Source organism: Triplophysa rosa, unplaced genomic scaffold (genome assembly GCF_024868665.1).
Source record: "Triplophysa rosa unplaced genomic scaffold, Trosa_1v2 scaffold47_ERROPOS3222836, whole genome shotgun sequence".
Taxonomy (NCBI): domain Eukaryota; kingdom Metazoa; phylum Chordata; class Actinopteri; order Cypriniformes; family Nemacheilidae; genus Triplophysa; species Triplophysa rosa.
In genome coordinates, this window is record NW_026634485.1 from 87,142 (window position 1) to 107,477 (window position 20,336).

A 20,336-nucleotide genomic window follows, 5' to 3' on the forward strand; every position below is an offset into this window, starting at 1 on the left:
AGACTTGGCACCTTAACTGTATTCTTTTATTTGATTGGTCACCACAATGGCTCTGTAAATAGTAACTTTCGCCTTCTTACATTTGATTGGCCAATGGCCACCTTAATTTGACATTGAGGTCCACTGATAGACCGCTGAGTGGCGAATGCGTTTAGAGTTGGCAGCGCTGATTGAATACATTTATAAACTGCTTCAGAGATTTAGAACAATAGTGTAATAATGCAAAAGTAACTTTGGGAATTATGTTGTGACTAAAGAAAATACAAACAATCACCCTAGAATTAGCAAAATAACTCTTGAAATTTTATCCTGAGATGCGTTTTAAACAGTATTCAGGGGGTTGAATACTGACATTTTAGTAGCCGATTCTTTAATGTTCATTCCGAGGTTTGTAATAAAAAAAATATAATAAATAAGTATTTGGGCACAATTATATTTTCGGCTACAAAATGTCAGATTGCTTTTTAATAACAGGAGAAACATTTCACTCAAATGACCCTAGAATTTTGATGGTAGTGTAATACTTCTTGCTTTTAAATACACCACCATGTGACCATTGTTTCAAATAAATCCTTATCTGTTGCTAAATGATTTGGTAAGGTCAATAAAAAGACTTAGTTTAGTTATGAATCAACATTTATTAGTTATAATAACTGTATGTACACCAATGGTACAACACATAATGATATGCATGAACAATTTTGTTTTACAGCTGTGACAAAGGAAAACAATGTTGTACCACTTTCCTTTTGACTGTAATTTTCTCTCCCTTTTCCATAAAAACATCACAAAAGGATGAGAGAAAATAATGACACAACAGATGGGTTTAAATGTAAGACCAATGTAAAAAAAACTATGTAAACTAATGATGGCTTTGATAATATTCAATTAGGTAAGAATAATCAACTTGGGTTCATATTAATATGACTCTAAAAATAAAATAGTATCTGTAGATGTCTTAAAATATAATAATATATTTGAAAATCAAGTGAAGAAGCATGGAACGGAAAAAAAATCTGTTTTACAGATACTGTAGATTTGTCTCAACACAGAATTAGTACAGCATGCTTATAATATCCGAATCTTTTCCTTTTAAAAGATGTTACACCAAACTGTCAGACATAGTTTTTTGATACACACATGCACACACACACACACACACACACATATATATATATATATATATATATATATATTATATTGGACTATCAGATTTGAAAGCATTTGTGTATTGTATAGCACCATCAAAAGTATACATTTTTAGATGCCATATTTAATACGCAAATATCCATTTGTATCTGATATAACAGAGACATTTATGTGGGAGAAAACATTCCAAACACAGAACAGATACGAGAATGGAAACACAATTTCTGAAAGAGCTACATACAGCTAGTCAGAATTAAACTTAAATGAATATATTATCTTTCTATAAGAAACATTTAGTTCTATTATTCAATTTATCTAGCACAACGGATTACCAAAAAGGATAACAAAAAGCTTGAGTTAAATTGTCACAACATTAAAACACTATATTTATGTTTATACGACTGAAAAACAAAAGAAGTACAGTATGTTACCCACAATATTTACACAAAGTGCAGAGGCACTTTACCTTCATGTGTTTAGGAAACTGATTGGTGTCCATGTATCTAAAGAAAGCTCAATGTATCTCATGACATCCGATGGTTTGGCCGATGACCCACATGATCTGAAATTCATGTTCTGATTCAATTCAACATAATGTACGTGGCAACTTGAGCCTGACTTCATATGGCATTTATTCTCTTGGCAAAGGATATAACACTGAAACATCAAAAAGTTGCTGAGGTTATGCAAGTTATTAGAAACAAATACGAATTTGAAATATTAGGGAATAGTGTTTTACTCCTTGTAACACAAAAATATAAAAGATCCACAAATACATTTCTATGTGTCTGTAATTGATATATAAATCTGAATTTGTCACTTATTTGAAAGAAAATATTTTTTGTTATCTAAATCTCTGACTGGCATAGTGAGGTATGTGGACATGAAAGGTGTGTCCTGATCTGTCAATGGGTAAGGCGGTGATAAAAAAAGTCGCAGCATTGTGGGGCTAAGAAACAGTCGCGTGCATTATAAATTGTAAATGCTTTAACGATGCCAGAGGTAGTGCTTTGGATCATTATATCTCCAGGATAATCCATGATTTACCACTTTCAATGGAATACTTTGCTGTTGTTTTATTAGCCATTTAACCAAGCATAAAACAAAATGTAGTTTCAAAAGATTGTAATTACAGTAGCCTTGGCAATTTCTCGTTGAGGTAAAAAGTCATTTAAAAGGGTTGTAAACAACAATGACAACTACTGTATGATGAAAAACAGAGATGGCAGAAGTGAACACATTAGGCATTAGGTATTTAGAATTGTATAAATTCACAACGTAAAAACAGCTCTCTCCAGTTTAGAAACAGGGCCTTAATACAAATGATTTCATCCGCCCGCACTAGGAATGTTTTGTCCCTGACAAAGCGAGTAAATCGTTTACATGCCTGAGAAATATTTCTACATCATTTGATGTTCATTTCGTCCAGAATTTAGTATACAAACCTTGTGAATGTGCTCTTCATTTTGGTCCTGGACAAAACTAATAACCCCACCCGACCCCTGCTAATGTGTGTGTGTGTGGACAAAGGGTGATTCATCCCATTTTGAATGGCAAAGCAGGGGTACCAAACCTCAGCAGTCCTGCAATTTCTTAGCACATCTGGATTTCAAAGCTCTATGGGACTTAGGGATGAGATGTTTCCACACAGATGCCATCAACCGTATGACACATGTACACTGTCAAGAACATGCAGTTCTTGTTTTGGCAGTACAAGGAAAATAAGCAGTGCATTGCATATTTCAGTATGACAGCTCTTTCTGAAATCAACAGGGCTCTTTTAAAACCTGACATGGTAAGAATGATAATTGTGTTTGAATGGCTCTTGTGCTTTTTTGACAGGATAAAGACCAAATCCCCCCATACCCAATGTTACAAAAAGAGCTCAGATGGGGGAGGTGCCAAATGTGGCTTGTGCTTTACCGACCATCTATGTGCAGTTGCCTCCATCCCTGCTGCTGTATCCTAGCAACAGCACATTAGCCTTATGAAAATAGTGGTTATAAGATTTGTTTAGAAATAACGTTGTGCAAGACAGTTCAGTTGTCACAGTGAAGATGATTTAGAGAAATTAACAAGTTTATACATTGTGGCTTCATATAAAGAGCAGCTGGGCCAGGAAATGAATCTTGTAAACCGAGTTATCTTTCTTGACCCCTCCTCACCATACATAGACTTGGGATAGCATATACTATATTTATTAGGATCATGTATAATTTACGTAACTGCCTCATATAATTAAGGCAGATGCACGTGTGAGCCTTAGGCTTCACATTCTTGTTACATCAGAAAACCAAACATAGTTAAACATGTTAAAAAAGGACAGAAACCATAGAAATAAACTACAAAACCCATCAGTTGTTCTATGTGCATGATTCTCTCTTTTTTTGGGGTGCCGGAGATCTGTGTGCTTCCATTAATTGTTTTTCCAAGGTTCTTCCTCAACAACTGTGTACTCCGCACTTGAGCCGTGTGTGGCTGCCAAGGTTACCTGAAACAATTATCATCAAATCTAAGTGCACAGCCTTGTTAATAACACAACAAATGTAAATGTTTATTGGTAGTCAAATTTGCTCCATTATGACATTATCCATTTTACCTGTACGAGACCATGACAAATATATAGACTGATGTACAATCCCAAATCAGGAAAAATGAGGACACTATTCAATTAGCAAATCTCATAAACCCATATTTCCTTCACAACAGAACACAAAATGCATGTTAAATATTTAAACTCTGCAAATGTACCAATTTAGAGGGGAAAGAAGGTTAATTTGAAATTGATGTCTCAAAAAAGTTACGATCAGGCTATGTTTACCACTGTGTAGCATGCGTTCTGCTTTTAGCAACACTCTGTATAAGTCTGAGAACTCAGGAGACCAGTTGCTGTAGTTTTGGAGGATAAATGTTGTCCCATTCGCGTCTCATGTCCTCCAACCCGTACGACTAGAATAGTCGTTTATTCCTTTCCTCAAATATGACACATTGGACTGTTCGCTGAATTAGCACCTCTAGCACCAGCAGGAGAAGCCGTCATCATGAAATTAAATATATTGTATTGTATTTTTGTAATACTGACATGCACTGGAGTGTGATTTTCATCTTAATCCACCAGGATTGTTTTTCAAAACGTACAAATATTCCAAGGTCAAACGATCCATTTTATGAGAAAAAGACGCTAAAGTGATCACCATCTGCAGCGATTCTTCAGATGTAGTGAACTACTGGGTGAAACACAAGTTTAAAATTACTGCCAGACGAAATGATACGTCAACTGTGATTGTGAAATGGCATTGGCTCTCGTGTATCTCGTGACTGATTGCGTCATTACATCAGCTTTAAATGTGAAGGCTTTCATGAACGATTACATCTTGATTTACGTCTGAACGAGATCTGAATGCATGCGTTGGATTCACAGATTTCTTTGTATAAAGTTATCTTATGGCTTCAGTTCAGAAGGTTTGCAACGCAAGTTTTTTTGTTATATAGAGGGTATGCATTGACGTCAATTTCCCACGTGAACACGCCAGGACACACTCCCTTGAGTGGTAAAACTAAGGCAAAATGGCTGCATTCAATAGGAGGAACAAAAAACCGGGACTAAAACACGCAATTATTTGCTGAAACTACAAGCAGCTGGACTCGATGGTGATCCTTACGACTACCTTATGACTTACAAAGGAATCAGGTGTTCTTAGACACTCAAATGTTGCGCGGAATTGCGTTTCCTGATATTGTAAACATTTGCCCAGTGTTTACCACTCAAGCAGGATCGTTCCGGCGTGTTTACGTGGGAAAGTGACGACACGTGCATACCCTCTATACTGTTTTTGGTCAATTCGTGCAATAAGTACCTGTGACTGTTACTTTCACTCGTGTGTTGCATTTTGTATGGCTGAGAAGTGGGTTTATGGTGGGCTTGGGGTTAGGGGCTCCAAAATATCTTTAAAACCATAAATATTCATGAAACTATTGATACTATAACAATAGAAAAGAATTAAATGCATAAATTGAACAAGCTAAAACAACAGAATACCCTGCACGTCAATACACGTAACTGTCGGTCGAAATAAGCTACTGATGCTAGAGGGCACTCATCCTTAAACCTTAACTGTTGGTCGTAATAAAGTGCTTGTACAAATTACCTACAGTATAGGCTCGTTTTGGAGGACAGTCTCCAGATTCTAGCTGCTCAACTGTCCTGGTGCTTCTGTGTCACATTTTTCATTTCATTATGCATAAAATGTTGGATATTGTTCCACCATCTGTAGACACTGTTTTTAACAGTTTATTAGACCTTTGCTCATTGTTACCTCATAAGCCCTATTCGCAAGGGATTAGTATTATCTGGGGACCTGGTGTGATTTTGAAATTACCTACCCACATCTGTATTTCATGTGGCGCATTCGCACGGGATAAGTGAAGCCTGTGATTTGACTCAAATTTACGGATTTATTTCCCGGATATGATGGCAGGGCTTTGCGTATAGTTTGTATAGCCTATAGTTGTATGGTGTTTAATGATATATGACCGTACCTGTCAGCATTTGAGACCCGCGATCGCGAGCCGGACAGATGATTTCTCATGTTACAAGAGTTTCCATGAGAAATAACAAAACGGGAGACTCCTGGCCAAAACGACAGTGTTGGCAGGTATGGATTAGGGATGTGCTCTACGACTAATTTGACAGTCGTTTAAACGAAAGTTTTGAAACCGTGTAGTCGACTAGTCTAAAACTAAGAATGGCCCAGAAGGTGGTCCAAAAACTTTGCGTAGGGCCTATGTAATACATTTTAAACACTAAAGAATGTAGGCTATTAATCAAACTGTTCATATCCAATATTTAATGCAGCTAAAACAGGCATATGTGTTCCACTTTCCTTACATTATGATCATTAATATTTCTGCATTTGCTGATGAGCCAGCCCTGACTGGATCGTTTTAGCGGCTGTAAGAAGTGACGCGATGAGCATTTGTTTGCTTTGGCTGGTCTGTGCCTGGGCTTAAAATATGTAGCCTATACAAAATCAATTTTATTTTCTCCTTTAAGTCGGACTCTAATTTTATTACTATAATTTAATTGAACTTTTATATAAAATTTTAGTAAAAGTGTGTCTATTACACTGAAGTCATGAAACTTAAAATAATTAACAACAATTAATTAAACCTTAAAAACGAATGTTTCATTATATGTTTATTTAAATTATGTTGATTGAAAAAATATTGCTTTTATACTTTTTAACGATAAAATTACATTCATGCAGTGTGTTATGTTGCCGTGTTTGAAAGTAAGCTGTCTGCCAAGTTGTAAGTCCGAAGGTGAATAAATATCAAAGTTATTAGCTTGTAAAAATGGGAGTCGACTCTGAATCATGCAAACAAGACATGAGCTAGTCCGAGTCTCTAACTGCCGCGTATCTACGTCACTACACATAGTCCCCGCCTACGTTTTACTGGGACTGCCGTGAAAACTTCACTACTAGTCTCCTCCCCCAAAACAGTGTCGCTCGTTCGTTATGCGTGTGTATCATGTCTAGAACCTGTGTTCTACGTTGTGAAACTAAGTCCATCTTATTTCAACTACCAAAGGAAGAACTTCTGAGGGAACAATGGTTACAATTCATTTTTCAAACGATACCAAAGGAATATAACCCCAGGGTTTTACTGTGTGCGCCATTTCACCGAAGATTGCTTCAATAATCTTGGCGCGTTCACTGCAGGATATGTGAAACGACTATCCTTGAAAGAGGGGGCAATACCAACTTTATTTGGACCTGTTAGCTCCACCGAATCACAACCTGTAAGTGTGAATATTTATTTTTGTCTTAACTTCAAGAAATATTTGTGTACCTTATGTCTGTGTTTAGCTAATGCATATAACGCTATCATTAGCATGTACCGTTATTTCTGGGGTATTAGTTTGTTTATCTTGCTATTAAAGCTAATTTAATTGTTCAATCTATTAACTCTCAAAGTTATTTCAAAAACTGAGTCGAGTACTATCTGTATTGTAATAAGATACGAATCTGAAGATACGAACACCGTACACTGTATGCCGTGTCAACTAGTCCAAGTATAATACTGTTACAAGAGAATTGTAAATGTCCTTTTTCTTACTGGCATCTGCAGAAGGATCAATTAATTTTCCAAATACTTTCAACGTTTATGAACTTAATAGAATGTTTTATGAAATAATTTTTATGAAATCCAACCACCTGTAAACCGTAATCCAGTAATGATGGTAGGCGTTCCATTTGCGACACATGATGAACGCGTTTGACCAATCACAACAGACTACACCATCTGACCAATCACATGACACTAGGCTAGCGGATAGGAGGGGATTAGATGGATGAATCTCGGATCGAATCATTTGAGAGTCAGACAAGAAGTATGGTAAGAATAACTGCCTATTATTACGACATAATAGTGTTTTTACACCTTGTATGTACTAGGGGTGGGCCGATCCAATACTCAGTATCGATATTAGTCCGATACTGGGCGAAAATTAGTGGATCGGATATTGTAGAAGTCGGGGGGCACAATCCGATCCAATACCATCAGCGCGACATGCTCTGAGCGACATGCCGTGCCGTAAAGCGCGGCGATTAGAAAACGTGGGTGATAGTCCATCGTTAAAATGTCAGCTGTTTGGAAATACTTTACAGTTAAAGGAGAAAAAAGCCAAGCCGAATGCAATGTGTGCAACGTAAGCGTTTTGAGAGGTGTCAAAGCGGGAAACTATAATACGACAAATTTGATAAAACACTTGCATAAACAATCTAAAGCAGTATGAGGAATTTATGCAGACAACCAGTGCCAAGAAGAAAAGAGTTCCGCAACAACAAACACTACAGGAAGTCATTCAGAAGCGTGAGAAACTTACATGGCACCTTAAGGTTACCTTAAGGTTAATTACTGCCGCATTGCTGCAGTAATTCAGGCAAAAGGAGCCCCAACTAAGTATTGAGTGCTGTACATGCTCATACTTTTCATGTTCATACTTTTCAGTTGGCCAAGATTTCTAAAAATCCTTTCTTTGTATTGGTCTTAAGTAATATTCTAATTTTCTAAGATACTGAATTTGGGATTTTCATTAGTTCTCAGTTATAATCATCAAAATTAAAAGAAATAAACATTTGAAATATATCAGTCTGTGTGTAATGAATGAATATAATATACAAGTTTCACTTTTTGAATGGAATTAGTGAAATAAATCAACTTTTTGATGATATTCTAATTATATGACCAGCACCTGTAGCTTAGAGCATCATCAAATGGCAGATGCTAAGCCACGCCCATAGCAACCAAACAGGTTAGCCTAGCAACCATTTAGCTACACCTATATCTCTGCATCAGAACATCATAGAGACACAGGGGTTGGTTTGTTTCACTCATAGCTTAGAGTATTATCAAGTGCAGATGCCAAGCCACGCCCATAGCAACCAAACAGGTTAGCCTAGCAACCGTTTAACAAGACTTATATCTCTGCATCAGAACATCATAGAGACACGGGGGTTGGTTCGTTTCACTCATAGCTAGAAATGTTAGAAAAAGTTTAACGATAAAACCTTTCAAACTATTTCAAACTCTTCAGGACAGGCTTTGTCAAGCCAACATAAAGTTTGTACTCGAACTTTACTATCTAGTTATTATTCTTCCGATTCTTCTTCATCTTCTTGTGATCCCCAAAATTTCTGACTGCTACTCCTCCTAGAGCTTTCAAACTACATCCACCAAACTTTCCACAAACCTTCAGTCTGGTGTGACTTGAGTTGCTATATCTTTTCTAACTGATCCGGATTCTGGTTTTCGAAAACCGGACTCTCAAACCACCTAATTTTCCATAGACTTAACATTGCGACAAACTTTGATGGCTCATAACTCAAAGTGAGGATGTCGTAGAAACTTGCGAGTTACCACGTTTGAAGAAGCTGGCAGGCTCTGTAAGAACTTACCTCACAATGGGGACTTTTGGGGGGCTCTTACGCCCCAGGGGTACAACTTACACCCCATTGACTTATAATGGGACAGGAAACATATAAGGCGTCATAACTGTGCCATGTTGAATAACTTCGCAGTACAACCATTAAGAGACAAGGGGGTGGACTCATTTTACTCAGGCAACCAATCAGTGTCCCCGAAACTTCCTTAAGCTACGAAGCCACGCCTATAGCAACCATTTACAGCAACCTAGCAACCGCTCCCATAGACTCCCATTATAAAAAGTCCAGATGGATATCTTTGCAACACAGTGTTGTAGAGACAAGGGGGTGGGCTCATTTGGCTCAGGCAACCAATCAGTATCCCTGAAACATTAAGCTATGAAGCCACACCCATAGCAACAAAACAGGTTAGCCTAGCAACCGTTTATCAAAACCTATATCTCTGCATAAGAACATCGTAGAGACACGGGAGTTGGTTCGTTTCACTCATAGCTTAGAGCATCATCAATGGCATATACGAAGCCACGCCCATAGCAACCAAACAGGTTAGCCTAGCAACCGTTTAGCAATACCTATATCTCTGCATCAGAACATCTTAGAGAAATGGGGTTTGGTTCGTTTCACTTATGGCTTGGAGTATTATCAATTGCCAGCTACCAGGCCACGCCCATAGCAACCAAACACATGACCTTAGCAACCGTTTAGCCAGACCTACAGTATATCTATGCATCAGAACAATGAGAACAAAGTTTTACGATAACTTTAATCGATAAAACCTTTCAAACTATTTCAAACTCTTCAGGACAGCCTTTGTCAAGCCAACGTAAAGTTTGTACTCGAACTTTACTTTCTAGTTTTACATGTTCTTGTTGAGGAAATGCAAGCGTTATGCTCGGATGAAAATGTTTGTGAACAATAACTCCGTTTGAGGAATCTGCGCAATACACACATAACAGTGCTAAGCGATCATGTTCAAGTGCTTTTTTGTCATAAACATTATAATCAAAGAAATTTCAAAGGTCTGAATCTAGAAGCTGAGACATTCTCATCTCAGTTTTATTGAGTGTGCTCAAGATGCATTCACCGCATTTACAGCTCATTCTGCCATCAAATAACGTAAACCTGTCTTTCATGCATTTTAAATGAACATTAAATGAAGATATTGATAATTATTATTAAGTAATTGTTAACATAACTGTGTGTAGCTTTAGATCATTATCTACTTTTTCGTTTTATGCCTGCATTCCGTGCTTCCGTCTGCATTTTCCGCATTGCGCCAAAAAAATATGATACAGTATGGTTACGCATGGTTCAGTGAAATTATTGTTTTGCACTTTGATATGACATAGTTTGCGTAAAACCTACCCGTTTTCCTCATTCAAAACAGCCCCACAACTCGTCTTTCAAGTGGTCATTTCTGAGCGTGCTGCAATTGGCACAATGGAAACGCATACTAGATATGACCTAAAATTAAAACATTTCGTTCCTGATACATTTTTAAAGACTATTAATAATTATTTTATTAAACATATTGTTTTAGTAAGTGATTTAAACATTTTTTAAACGAAATATTAAAAAGGAAGTCATTTAAATTATAACATTTTGTGTAATTTTCTCGCGTAATCGACTGTTGTTTTCAATGTTGACTAGTAGGAGCTTACCGTTTAAACTAGGGCTGTGTATTGGCAAGTGCCTCCCGATACGATACATATCACGATAGATGGGTCACGATACAATATATTGCTATGTATTTCGATACGATACACATTTGCGATATATTGCAATACTTCAAATAGAAAATGTAAAAAGTAGAGCTAGAAATACAACATGCTGTGCACCACCGGGGGTTTTCTGTAAGGATAAGTGTAAAAACATCCCTTACCTCTGCAGAGTGGCCATGATGTGCGATGCATGGACCTTTAGATCAGAGGTTTGGGTTCTCAAACTGTGGATTGCGCCCCTCAAGTGGGTAGCACAGGGGAATAAGGTGGCTCACGCAAGTCAATTGGCTGTTGTGGTGCATTACAGTTAAAACACTGAACATGGGCAGTATAAAACCCCTGGTTCATCCGTGCTGTAAATGTGCTGGTGTCACATCCATGAAAGCACAATAAATGGCATTGTTACTTTTCTTAATAAACTTTTTGTCTAATGCACTGCAGTAGCCAAGTGACTTGTGTCATGACTTGCGAAGCCTACAAACAGCATTATTTTATATAACTCATTACTCCATGACTTATTTTGAAAACCAAAGCACACCCACACATCAGCTCTGAGAGCTCCAAGCGTTCTTATATTTTTGCCATGCTCGCTTCCACTTACTTTTGGCCGTATGTATATGACATGATTTTAAAAAAAATATCGATAGTGGAGGTATCACTATCGATACACTATTGAAAAAAAAAATATTGCGATAGTTACATGTATCGATATTTTTGCACAGCCCTAGTTTAAACTAGTCGATTAGTCTCACACATCACTAGTATGGATATGACCCAGCACCCGAAATGATATCAAAACACTTCAACACAGCCTCCATTATTTGCAACCGGTGGTAAAACCTTGAAAAATGATATATGAGCCCGCCAAATCACAGAGATGCAGATTCGCAGGGGACTAATATTATCGCAGGACCTCGGTGTTCGTCAAAATATGGTAAATTGCGGGGGAATTTTTACTTTACAAATTACAGACATGGCCGATTCGCACGGAATTATGATCACAGACAACCTCTGCAATTGTTACAAATGACTAGAGGTCATACTAATCCCGTGCGAATAGGGCTATACTCTCTGTAAAATACAATTTTGTACACCCAGTCTGACCTTCTGGCAGTTACCCTAATTAGTTTCTTTTTAATAACACTTACCTTTCCAGGCTTTTTTTACTTTCCCAACTTTTTTGAGACTTGTTGCAGCCATCAAATGTAATGTAATCTTTTTCCTTTTTAAACAGTACATTTGCTGAGTTAATATCCACATAGTGTCCCAACTTTTTCTGATTTGGAGGTGTATTGTATTGAATAAAACCAAATGTTATTTCGTTGAAAACATAACAAGGTACAGCATTTTTTCCGAACATTTGTGAGTAATTATTTGCAAAGCTTCTACCATGGTTGCATTTTTAGATAAACTGGGTTAGATTTAGAAAAAGAGCATGCATGCTACGAACAGGAGCAGACCTTCTGACTACAGAAAACAGTTATGTAACAACACAGTTCTTGAATCAAATCTTATTTAATCGAAGAGATTTCATTTTTGGATTTTTATACACTATATGTGAAAAAGTCACAAAATCCGCTCCCTGTATATAAATAAATAATGTGTATGTATTTATTTATGTATCGATCGATCAATAGATGATGGGTGGGTGGATGGATGGATGGATGGATGGATGGATAGCAAACATGCAAGGATATGTGATGTGTTAGATATGTCTACGTCAGCAAGCGTGACTTGTACCTTGCAATCATCTACTAGCACTGAATTTTGAGCAGCATGGACGCACTGGTTGGAGTTGTTTTCGTGATGGTTTTTGAGGTCATCATAGTAGGACTGGGTCTTGGTCATCATCTCTATGTCATCTGACTTTCCGTGCTGTGCGTCTAGAGCATCAAGCTCTGGCTTGGACAGGTGGTAGACAATGCCAGCCCCATAGGAGTCTCCAACCACATTGACTGAGGTACGGAAACGATCCCTGTAAGGAATAAATAATCAGGTTAAAAGCTCCACTTCAACATGCAAACGATTTCCAAACCAAAATAAACAAATCGGGAATACATATAGATTCACAGTGTAGATTCAGAATACCCACAGAAGCCAATCAACAGCCACCAGCAGACTGATGTCTTGGGTTGGCAGTCCTACAGCTGTCAGAATAAGTAACATGGTAACAAGTCCAGCACTCGGGATACTAGCTGCTCCGATACTGGCAAGTGTTGCTGTAAGACTATATTATGGAAGGAAGAATACAAGCACTTGTTGACTATTCAAATCTAGTAGGGACTCTTACAGTATTCAATGCAACACAAAAACCTTTTTAATGCATATGCATATAAAAGCAAAAAGTCTAACTAGAAATTGACTGAAATAAAAACACTTGTAATTTCATTAGATTTTTGTGTTTAATACATGATTTATGCTCATTTTATCTACTTGTATGTTATGTAAAAATGATTACTAAATTTATAATAATTCATAATTATAAATATATATTATGAATGAACAAGTTGAATGATAGGTTTAGAAAAAAAATATTATAGATAAGTTGGTTTATAATACATAAATATTACATAGGTATATATTCTGTTTTACCTGACAGTGACAATCTGACCGGGATCTAAATAAATTCCGTTCATTTGGGCAATGAAAATGGCAGCTACAGCCTCATAGAGAGCCGTGCCATCCATGTTAATCGTTGCTCCGACTGGAAGCACAAAACGTGTAACTCTTTTGTCAATACCGAGGTTCTCCTCAAGACAACGGAACGTTACAGGCAGAGTACCAGCACTACAAGAAGACAAAAAAGTGGGTTATGCTTGCATCCGTGTCTCAACAATTAGCATTTTTAGCTGGCTGAATTAACGACAGTTAAAACTAAATAAATGTTCTTAGATACATTTATGTTTAGATACGGTAATGTATTTTGTTATGCAAAACATTTACAATCACATAATAGGCCATTCGCGAAGCGGATTCCACAAAGTGCATCCTTTAATGCAAGGCTAGCTGTGGATTATCCCGTTTATACCATGGTCATTTGCCAAGTTAAAGCTGTTATTGATGTTAACAGTGTAAAATTGATCAGACATGTAAAAAAATGACTGTTCACACATGTTATTTTTGTCAGTTAATTTCAAACGTTGATCAAACTGACTGGAACTACCCTATTAAACGATTTTAATGCACACCTTCCAGTCAATCAGAATCCAGTATTCAAATAGACCATGGCATATCAAGAAACATTGTATAACAATTCTGCTTTTATGAGACGAGTCAACATCTCAATTTACTGTAATTCTCCTTAAAAATGGAGTAAGCGATTTCTGAGAAACGCTTTTGAAAATTAAAATAGACACCCAAACAAACAATTTTGTGAATATTTGTTCTGTGTGTTTGAGCAAGCATGTGTTATTTTAAAGATGGAGCAATAAAAGGTTGTGAATGTCGTGGGCAGGGATGTTTTTGATTATATTACTTTCAAAGGTTCTCATTCTGTTTGTCAGAAATCACCTACTGCACAGGTTAAAAGACGGTTTTAATCATGTGGTGATTAATAGATCAGGTAAAAAGCCATTTTAATGCAAAACCCGAAAGACATCTCATACCTAGAGGCTGTGCCCAGAGCAGTGATCCAGGCTTGGAAGATACCCATGAAGAACGAGTAGGGGTTTTTCCTCACAATTGCAAAGTAGATACACGGCAGGAATATGGCACCATGGATGATCAGACCAATGATAACTGTTACCATGTACATCCCCAGTTGCCTAGCCACTACCTCCAAATCTCTTATGGAGATGATCTTTCCACAGATGAGGCAGGCGATGCCAAAGGGTGAATACCTATAAAATGATTGTGATGTAAGTCCATCCATGTAAAATTTAAAGCTAACCATGCTAGTTTGAAGAGTAAATACTTACCACATGATCATGATAACCAGCTTCATTACAATCTCATTGAGAATGTTGAAGAATTCAATCATAAGCCTGGCTTTTTCTCCCATCTTGCCCATACAAATACCAAAGGCGATGAAGAATCCAATTATTCCTAGAACATATCAATGGCAACAATTAAAATGTGAACTAAATGAAAAAAAAAAGAAAGCGCATGTATATATCTCAAAAGTAATGCCCATACCCAACACATTCATTCCACTCTTGTATTGCAGAGATTTCTTGTCTATGAAAATAGGGGGTGGCTTGGTGGCATTGGAGTGGTAGTCACCCGTGCTATTGGTGTCATCAAAGTCAGGTTGAACCTCTACCTTCTTTACAACAGTTTGGACCTGTGTATTTAAACATCACATCAATTTATTCACCATTTCATGGCAATTTCCTAATGAGCGCATATAGCAGCACGCATCTTACCTGCTGGAAGCAAGCCTGAACCAAGTTCTCAGGAAAGAGGTTTCTGATAAGGTCAAAAAAGGCATCGAGACTGGAAACCTCCTCGTTTTCGGCTCCCTCTCCCAGATTCTCCTTGAGTTTTGGATTACCAGGGTGAATGAGAAGCACCAGGATAACCCCCAGCACAGCCGCAATGATAGTAGTGGTCATATAATAAATCATGGCTCTGGAACCCAGACGACCACTTGACTTTGCATCCAGACCAGAAAGACCTTTGTTAAAAAAAATGTAGTAGATTATTTTTCATTTATAGTTTTATATTCTGTTTCAGATTGTAAACACAGTTTGCCAAACAGTGTTTAATATTATACAGGTCAAACAGATTTGTTTATCTGTTCAATTTGTCATTTTTGTCATTAAGTCAGCTTTTCCAATCTTGTTGGTTACAGCTTTGTGAATGTTTGTTTGTGTTACCTGTAATTAAGCTGGAGATGATTAAGGGAAGGATGAGCATTTTTAGCATCCTCATTAGAATATCTCCAGGGAAGGCAATTACCATGACAATGTTGTCATCGATCGGGGAAGCAACGCGCAGCAGCATGCCAGACACAGCTCCCAAAATCACTCCTATGGTGGAACGGTGTTAGAGAGAATGTATTCAGATTTTTATTATTCGGTAGTCAATTAACTGAAAGACCCCAAAGCATATTTAAAAAGGTATATTAAAAGGTAAGTACCTAAAATAATCTGCATTTTATAGTTTCAAACAGATGTTGACACAGAGGCAAAAGTTACAGCTTGCAGCTTAAAAATCATTATGCAATATGGGCAAACATATCAACACAAATAAGTATATGAATTTATTTCACACAATTTATTTTGCACAGTTTACCTTAATTTCATCAGTTAGGCTGCAAAGTTGTATATAAAGAAAAGACCAAAGTTGCAAACCCTTAAAATGGATTAAAAAAGAATAGCTTGACTTTGTTAGAGGTCCCCAACCATATAATAACTACTTTATAGCATTATATTATTTATTGTGTGTTTGGCTTCAGGAGCCACCATCCCAATTTATATAGAGAGCGTGATTTCATTAAACCTTGGTTTTACTTTTGCAACATAACGCTCTCTCCCAACACATAGCTGACCACATAGCATGCTCTGTGAATCATTTGCAAATGTACCCCACTAATTGCATGAAGCGGATCAACTCACTAAGTATGTAATAAGAAAAAGACGTTTTAGACATCACCCCTGCAGACTTCTGGAAAACAATGGCGGAATTATACAGCTATAGATGTACCGTTATGAAAATGACCCATGGTTTTACTGCAGTACCAATAGTTTAATGGTTACACTTTTAACCCTTGTGCTGTGTTCAAAACCCTATAACACTTGTGATGTTCATTTAAAGTCAGGTGGGTGTAAACCTCCAAAAATGGTTTTGGTGTAAATGGTTTTTGTTTGTTTGTTGTTATTTATACATCTTATGTTTTCATTTACTAATGTCCTTCAGAAGATTTAAAAATACAAAGTTTTTCAGGAAATTAAATATATATTTTTTTACACCAAAACCATTTTCAGAGGTTTACACCCACCTGACTTTAAATGAAAGGTGTTGACTTTGTGGGCAGCACTGGATGTTTCTATCTATTGTAATAGTTGTGTATGAGTCTCTTGATTGTCCTCAATGTAAAAAGAGGAATCTCAACATCATATACAGTTACTGCTGGACATGAGTCAAATATCCAGAAATGCTGAAAAAGAAAAGATTGTGAAGGACCTGGGTGATTGTGTCACCATTTGCACGGGAAGAACCCAAATGCAGGCAGCGGGGATTAAAGGGTTATTAACAGAGATTTTATTAATCAAGGAAACAAAACACAAAACAAAAGCCCACGCGGGGGTAAAACACAGGAACAAGAAAACAATATACAAGAACAGAACGAGGACTCACTAAACATTAAACTGGACTAAACATCACTTGGCAAAAAAACTAGACTAAACACTTACTACAGGACTGGGGATTACACAGCAAACAGGAACATGGAGTACATGTACCGCAAGGCAGACATTAAGACAGGTAAGCATGACAAACGTAATACAAGAGCAACAAGACAATGAAACAACAGGGCATTTTAAAGGAGAGACAAAAGAGTGATAATTACACAGGGCAGGTGGGAAACATTAGACACTGCAGGGAAGCAATACATGAAACGAGAGGGGTGGGGCCAATGACAAGACACGAGAAAACACATGAGATATCAGAAGATAAACATCCCATGGTCTTCTCACACAAAACCTAAGGCTTTGCCATGGCTCTGCTACAGGACCAAGAAAAACATGACTAAATGAAGCAGAGCCATGACAGATTGTTTTGAAGATCAGTGGACAGTCTAATGACACATGACAAACAAGAAACCCTTAAACAACTATGACTAAACATAAAAACTGTCATTGATTGAGCAGGTAACATCATACAGTATTAAGAATCAGGGGCGTGTAAACATTTGCCCTGGGCTATTTTTAGAAATTCTGTTATTATTCTCTAGTGTGAACTATATGTTAACATTTCTTTAGTGAAATGTAAATAAATATTAGATCTCTCTCTAATAAAGCACTTTTTGTTAACGATATGATAACAGATCATAAAATAGACATGCTCTGTTTGACAGAAACATGGCTTAAACCAGATGATTATATTACTTTAAGTGAATCTGTCCCCCAAAATTATTATTATAAACATGAGCCTCATCTAAAAGACAGAGGGGGAGGTGTCGCAGCACTTTACAATAACTCTTTTAGCATTTCCCAGAAGTCTAACTCTAAATACAATTCTTTTGAAATCATTGTACTTCATGTATCAACACCTAATACGAAGGATAAAACTTTTTTTTTTAATTCTAGCTATTGTATATAGGCCTCCAGGGCAACACACAGATTTTATTAAAGAATTTGGTGGGTTCTTATCAGAACTAGTACTGGCCGCAGATAGATTCCTTGTCGTTGGTGACTTTAACATCCATGTAGATAACGATACAGATGCCTTAGGAATGGCTTTCAAAAACAAGACACTCTTAACGCATTAGTCAACATGTGTCAGGACCCACTCACCTTCGTAATCATACTTTAGATTTAATACGGTTTTACGGTATAAACGTGGACGATGTTTAAATCCTTCAGCAGAGTGAAGACATTTTGGATCATTATCTGGTATTATGTTTGCTTCACTGGCCTATGGCTGCAAATAAAACTCATTGTTACAAATATGGTAGAACAATAACTTCAACTACCAAAGATGCGTTTCTCGATAATCTGCCTGAATTGTCTCAAATCTCTAGCATGAGAAATAACATTGAAGATCTTGACATTACCACTGAAAATTTTAACTCCACCTTCTCAGAAACGCTAGACACAGTTGCTCTTTTGCGTTTAAAGAAGATTAAAAATGGCAGCCCAACACGGTGGTATAATGAACACACTCAGGCTCTAAAGAAAGCGGCCTGAAAAATGGAGCGCAACTTTAAGAAAACTAAATTAGAGGTTTTTCGTACAGCATGGAAGGATGGTTTTCGAAAATACAGGAAAGCCCTGAAAACGTCTAGATCCACCTACTTTTCATCACTAATAGAAGAAAACCAGCACAATCCTAGGTTTTTATTTAACACAGTGGCTAAATTAACAAAAAATAAATCGTCAGCGACTTCAGATCCTGTATATCATCATAACAGTGATGAATTTATGAACTACTTCACAAATAAAATCCAAGATATTAGAGAAAAAATTATAACAATGCAACCAGAAGTGAAACCCGCTGAACAACTAACCACAGTGCCCCTAAGGAGAAAATGCATTTATTTTCTACCGTAGATCACGATGAATTGTCTAAAATCATTAGATCATCTAAATCAACAACATGTATGCTAAACCCTATACCTACAAATCTACTGAAAGAGATGCTCCCAGAAATTATAGCTCCTCTTCTTAGTATTGTTAACTCATCTCTGACATTAGGACATGTGCCTAAAGCAGGGGTGTCAAAGGTCAGTCCTGGAGGGCCGATGTCCTGCAAAGTTTAGCTTCAACCCTAATCAAACACATCTGAACAGCTAATCAAGGTCTCACAAAGCAGACTAGAAACTTCCAAACAGGTGTGTTGAGCAAAGTTGGAGCTAAACTCTGCAGGACAGTGGCCCTCCAGGACCGACATTGGACACCCCTGGCCTAAAGCATATAAGGTGGCTGTTATAAGGCCCTTGTCAAAAAAACCCAACTCGACCCGAGAGAACTAGGGAACTACAGGCCTATATCGAATCTACCTTTCATATCTAAAGTTCTGGAAAAAGTAGTTTCAACTCAATTATGCTCCTTCCTCCAAAGGAATGACATCAATGAAGAATTCCAGTCTGGATTTACAGCATGTCACAGTACAGAGACTGCTTTGATCAGAGTTACAAATGATCTACTATTGGCGTCTGACCGAGGTTGTATCTCGTTATTGGTGCTCCTAGACCTTAGTGCTGCATTCGACACCATTGACCACAGCACACTCCTACATAGACTCGAAAATTATGTCGGCATTAAAGGAATAGCTTTGAAATGGTTTAAATCTTATTTATCTGACCGTTTTCAATTTGTAGCAATAAACAATGAGGTGTCACGCAAATCGCAAGTCCAGTACGGTGTACCACATGGCTCAGTCTTAGGGCCTCTGCTCTTCGCATTATACATGCTACCTCCAGGAGATATAATAAAGCGACACGGAGTTAGCTTTCACTGTTATGCTGATGATACTCAACTTTATTTTCCTCGAAGCCTCATGAAACACAGCAGTTCCATCAAATAATGAAATGCATAGGCGATATAAAAAACTGGATGAGTAACAACTTTTTATTACTGAACTCGGACAAAACGGAAGTGTTACTTATTGGACCGAAAACTGCTATAAGTAACAACCAAGAATACTGTTTAACTATTGACGGATGTTCCATAAAACCCTCGTTTTCTGAATCTGAATCTGTCATTTGAGAGCCACGTCGCCAACACCTGTAAAATTGCGTTTTTCCATTTTAAGAATATATCTAAACTACGTCATATGCTGTCAATGTCAGATGCAGAGAAGTTAATTCATGCATTCATGACATCAAGACTAGACTACTGTAATGCACTGATAG

General features: G+C 37.2%; 1 protein-coding gene across 3 annotated transcripts in view; it reads right to left on the bottom strand.

Annotated features, from left to right (window-relative positions):
• Positions 1 to 618: 618 nt before the first annotated feature.
• The window catches only part of slc1a2b (solute carrier family 1 member 2b), a 51,610-nt gene continuing 31,892 nt past the window's right edge, over positions 619 to 20,336 (bottom strand). For 2 of the 3 annotated variants that reach the window (XM_057328446.1, XM_057328445.1), the window contains exons 3-11: positions 15,637 to 15,789; positions 15,184 to 15,434; positions 14,954 to 15,101; positions 14,737 to 14,863; positions 14,425 to 14,658; positions 13,412 to 13,606; positions 12,912 to 13,046; positions 12,560 to 12,794; positions 619 to 3,640 (exon numbers count right to left, since the gene is read on the bottom strand). In XM_057328446.1, coding sequence (XP_057184429.1) covers positions 3,566 to 3,640; positions 12,560 to 12,794; positions 12,912 to 13,046; positions 13,412 to 13,606; positions 14,425 to 14,658; positions 14,737 to 14,863; positions 14,954 to 15,101; positions 15,184 to 15,434; positions 15,637 to 15,789 — 1,553 coding nt within the window. In that variant the 3' untranslated portion in view covers positions 619 to 3,565. The remainder of the gene's footprint in view (positions 3,641 to 12,559; positions 12,795 to 12,911; positions 13,047 to 13,411; positions 13,607 to 14,424; positions 14,659 to 14,736; positions 14,864 to 14,953; positions 15,102 to 15,183; positions 15,435 to 15,636; positions 15,790 to 20,336) is intronic. The other variant, XM_057328448.1, reaches the window with a different exon arrangement.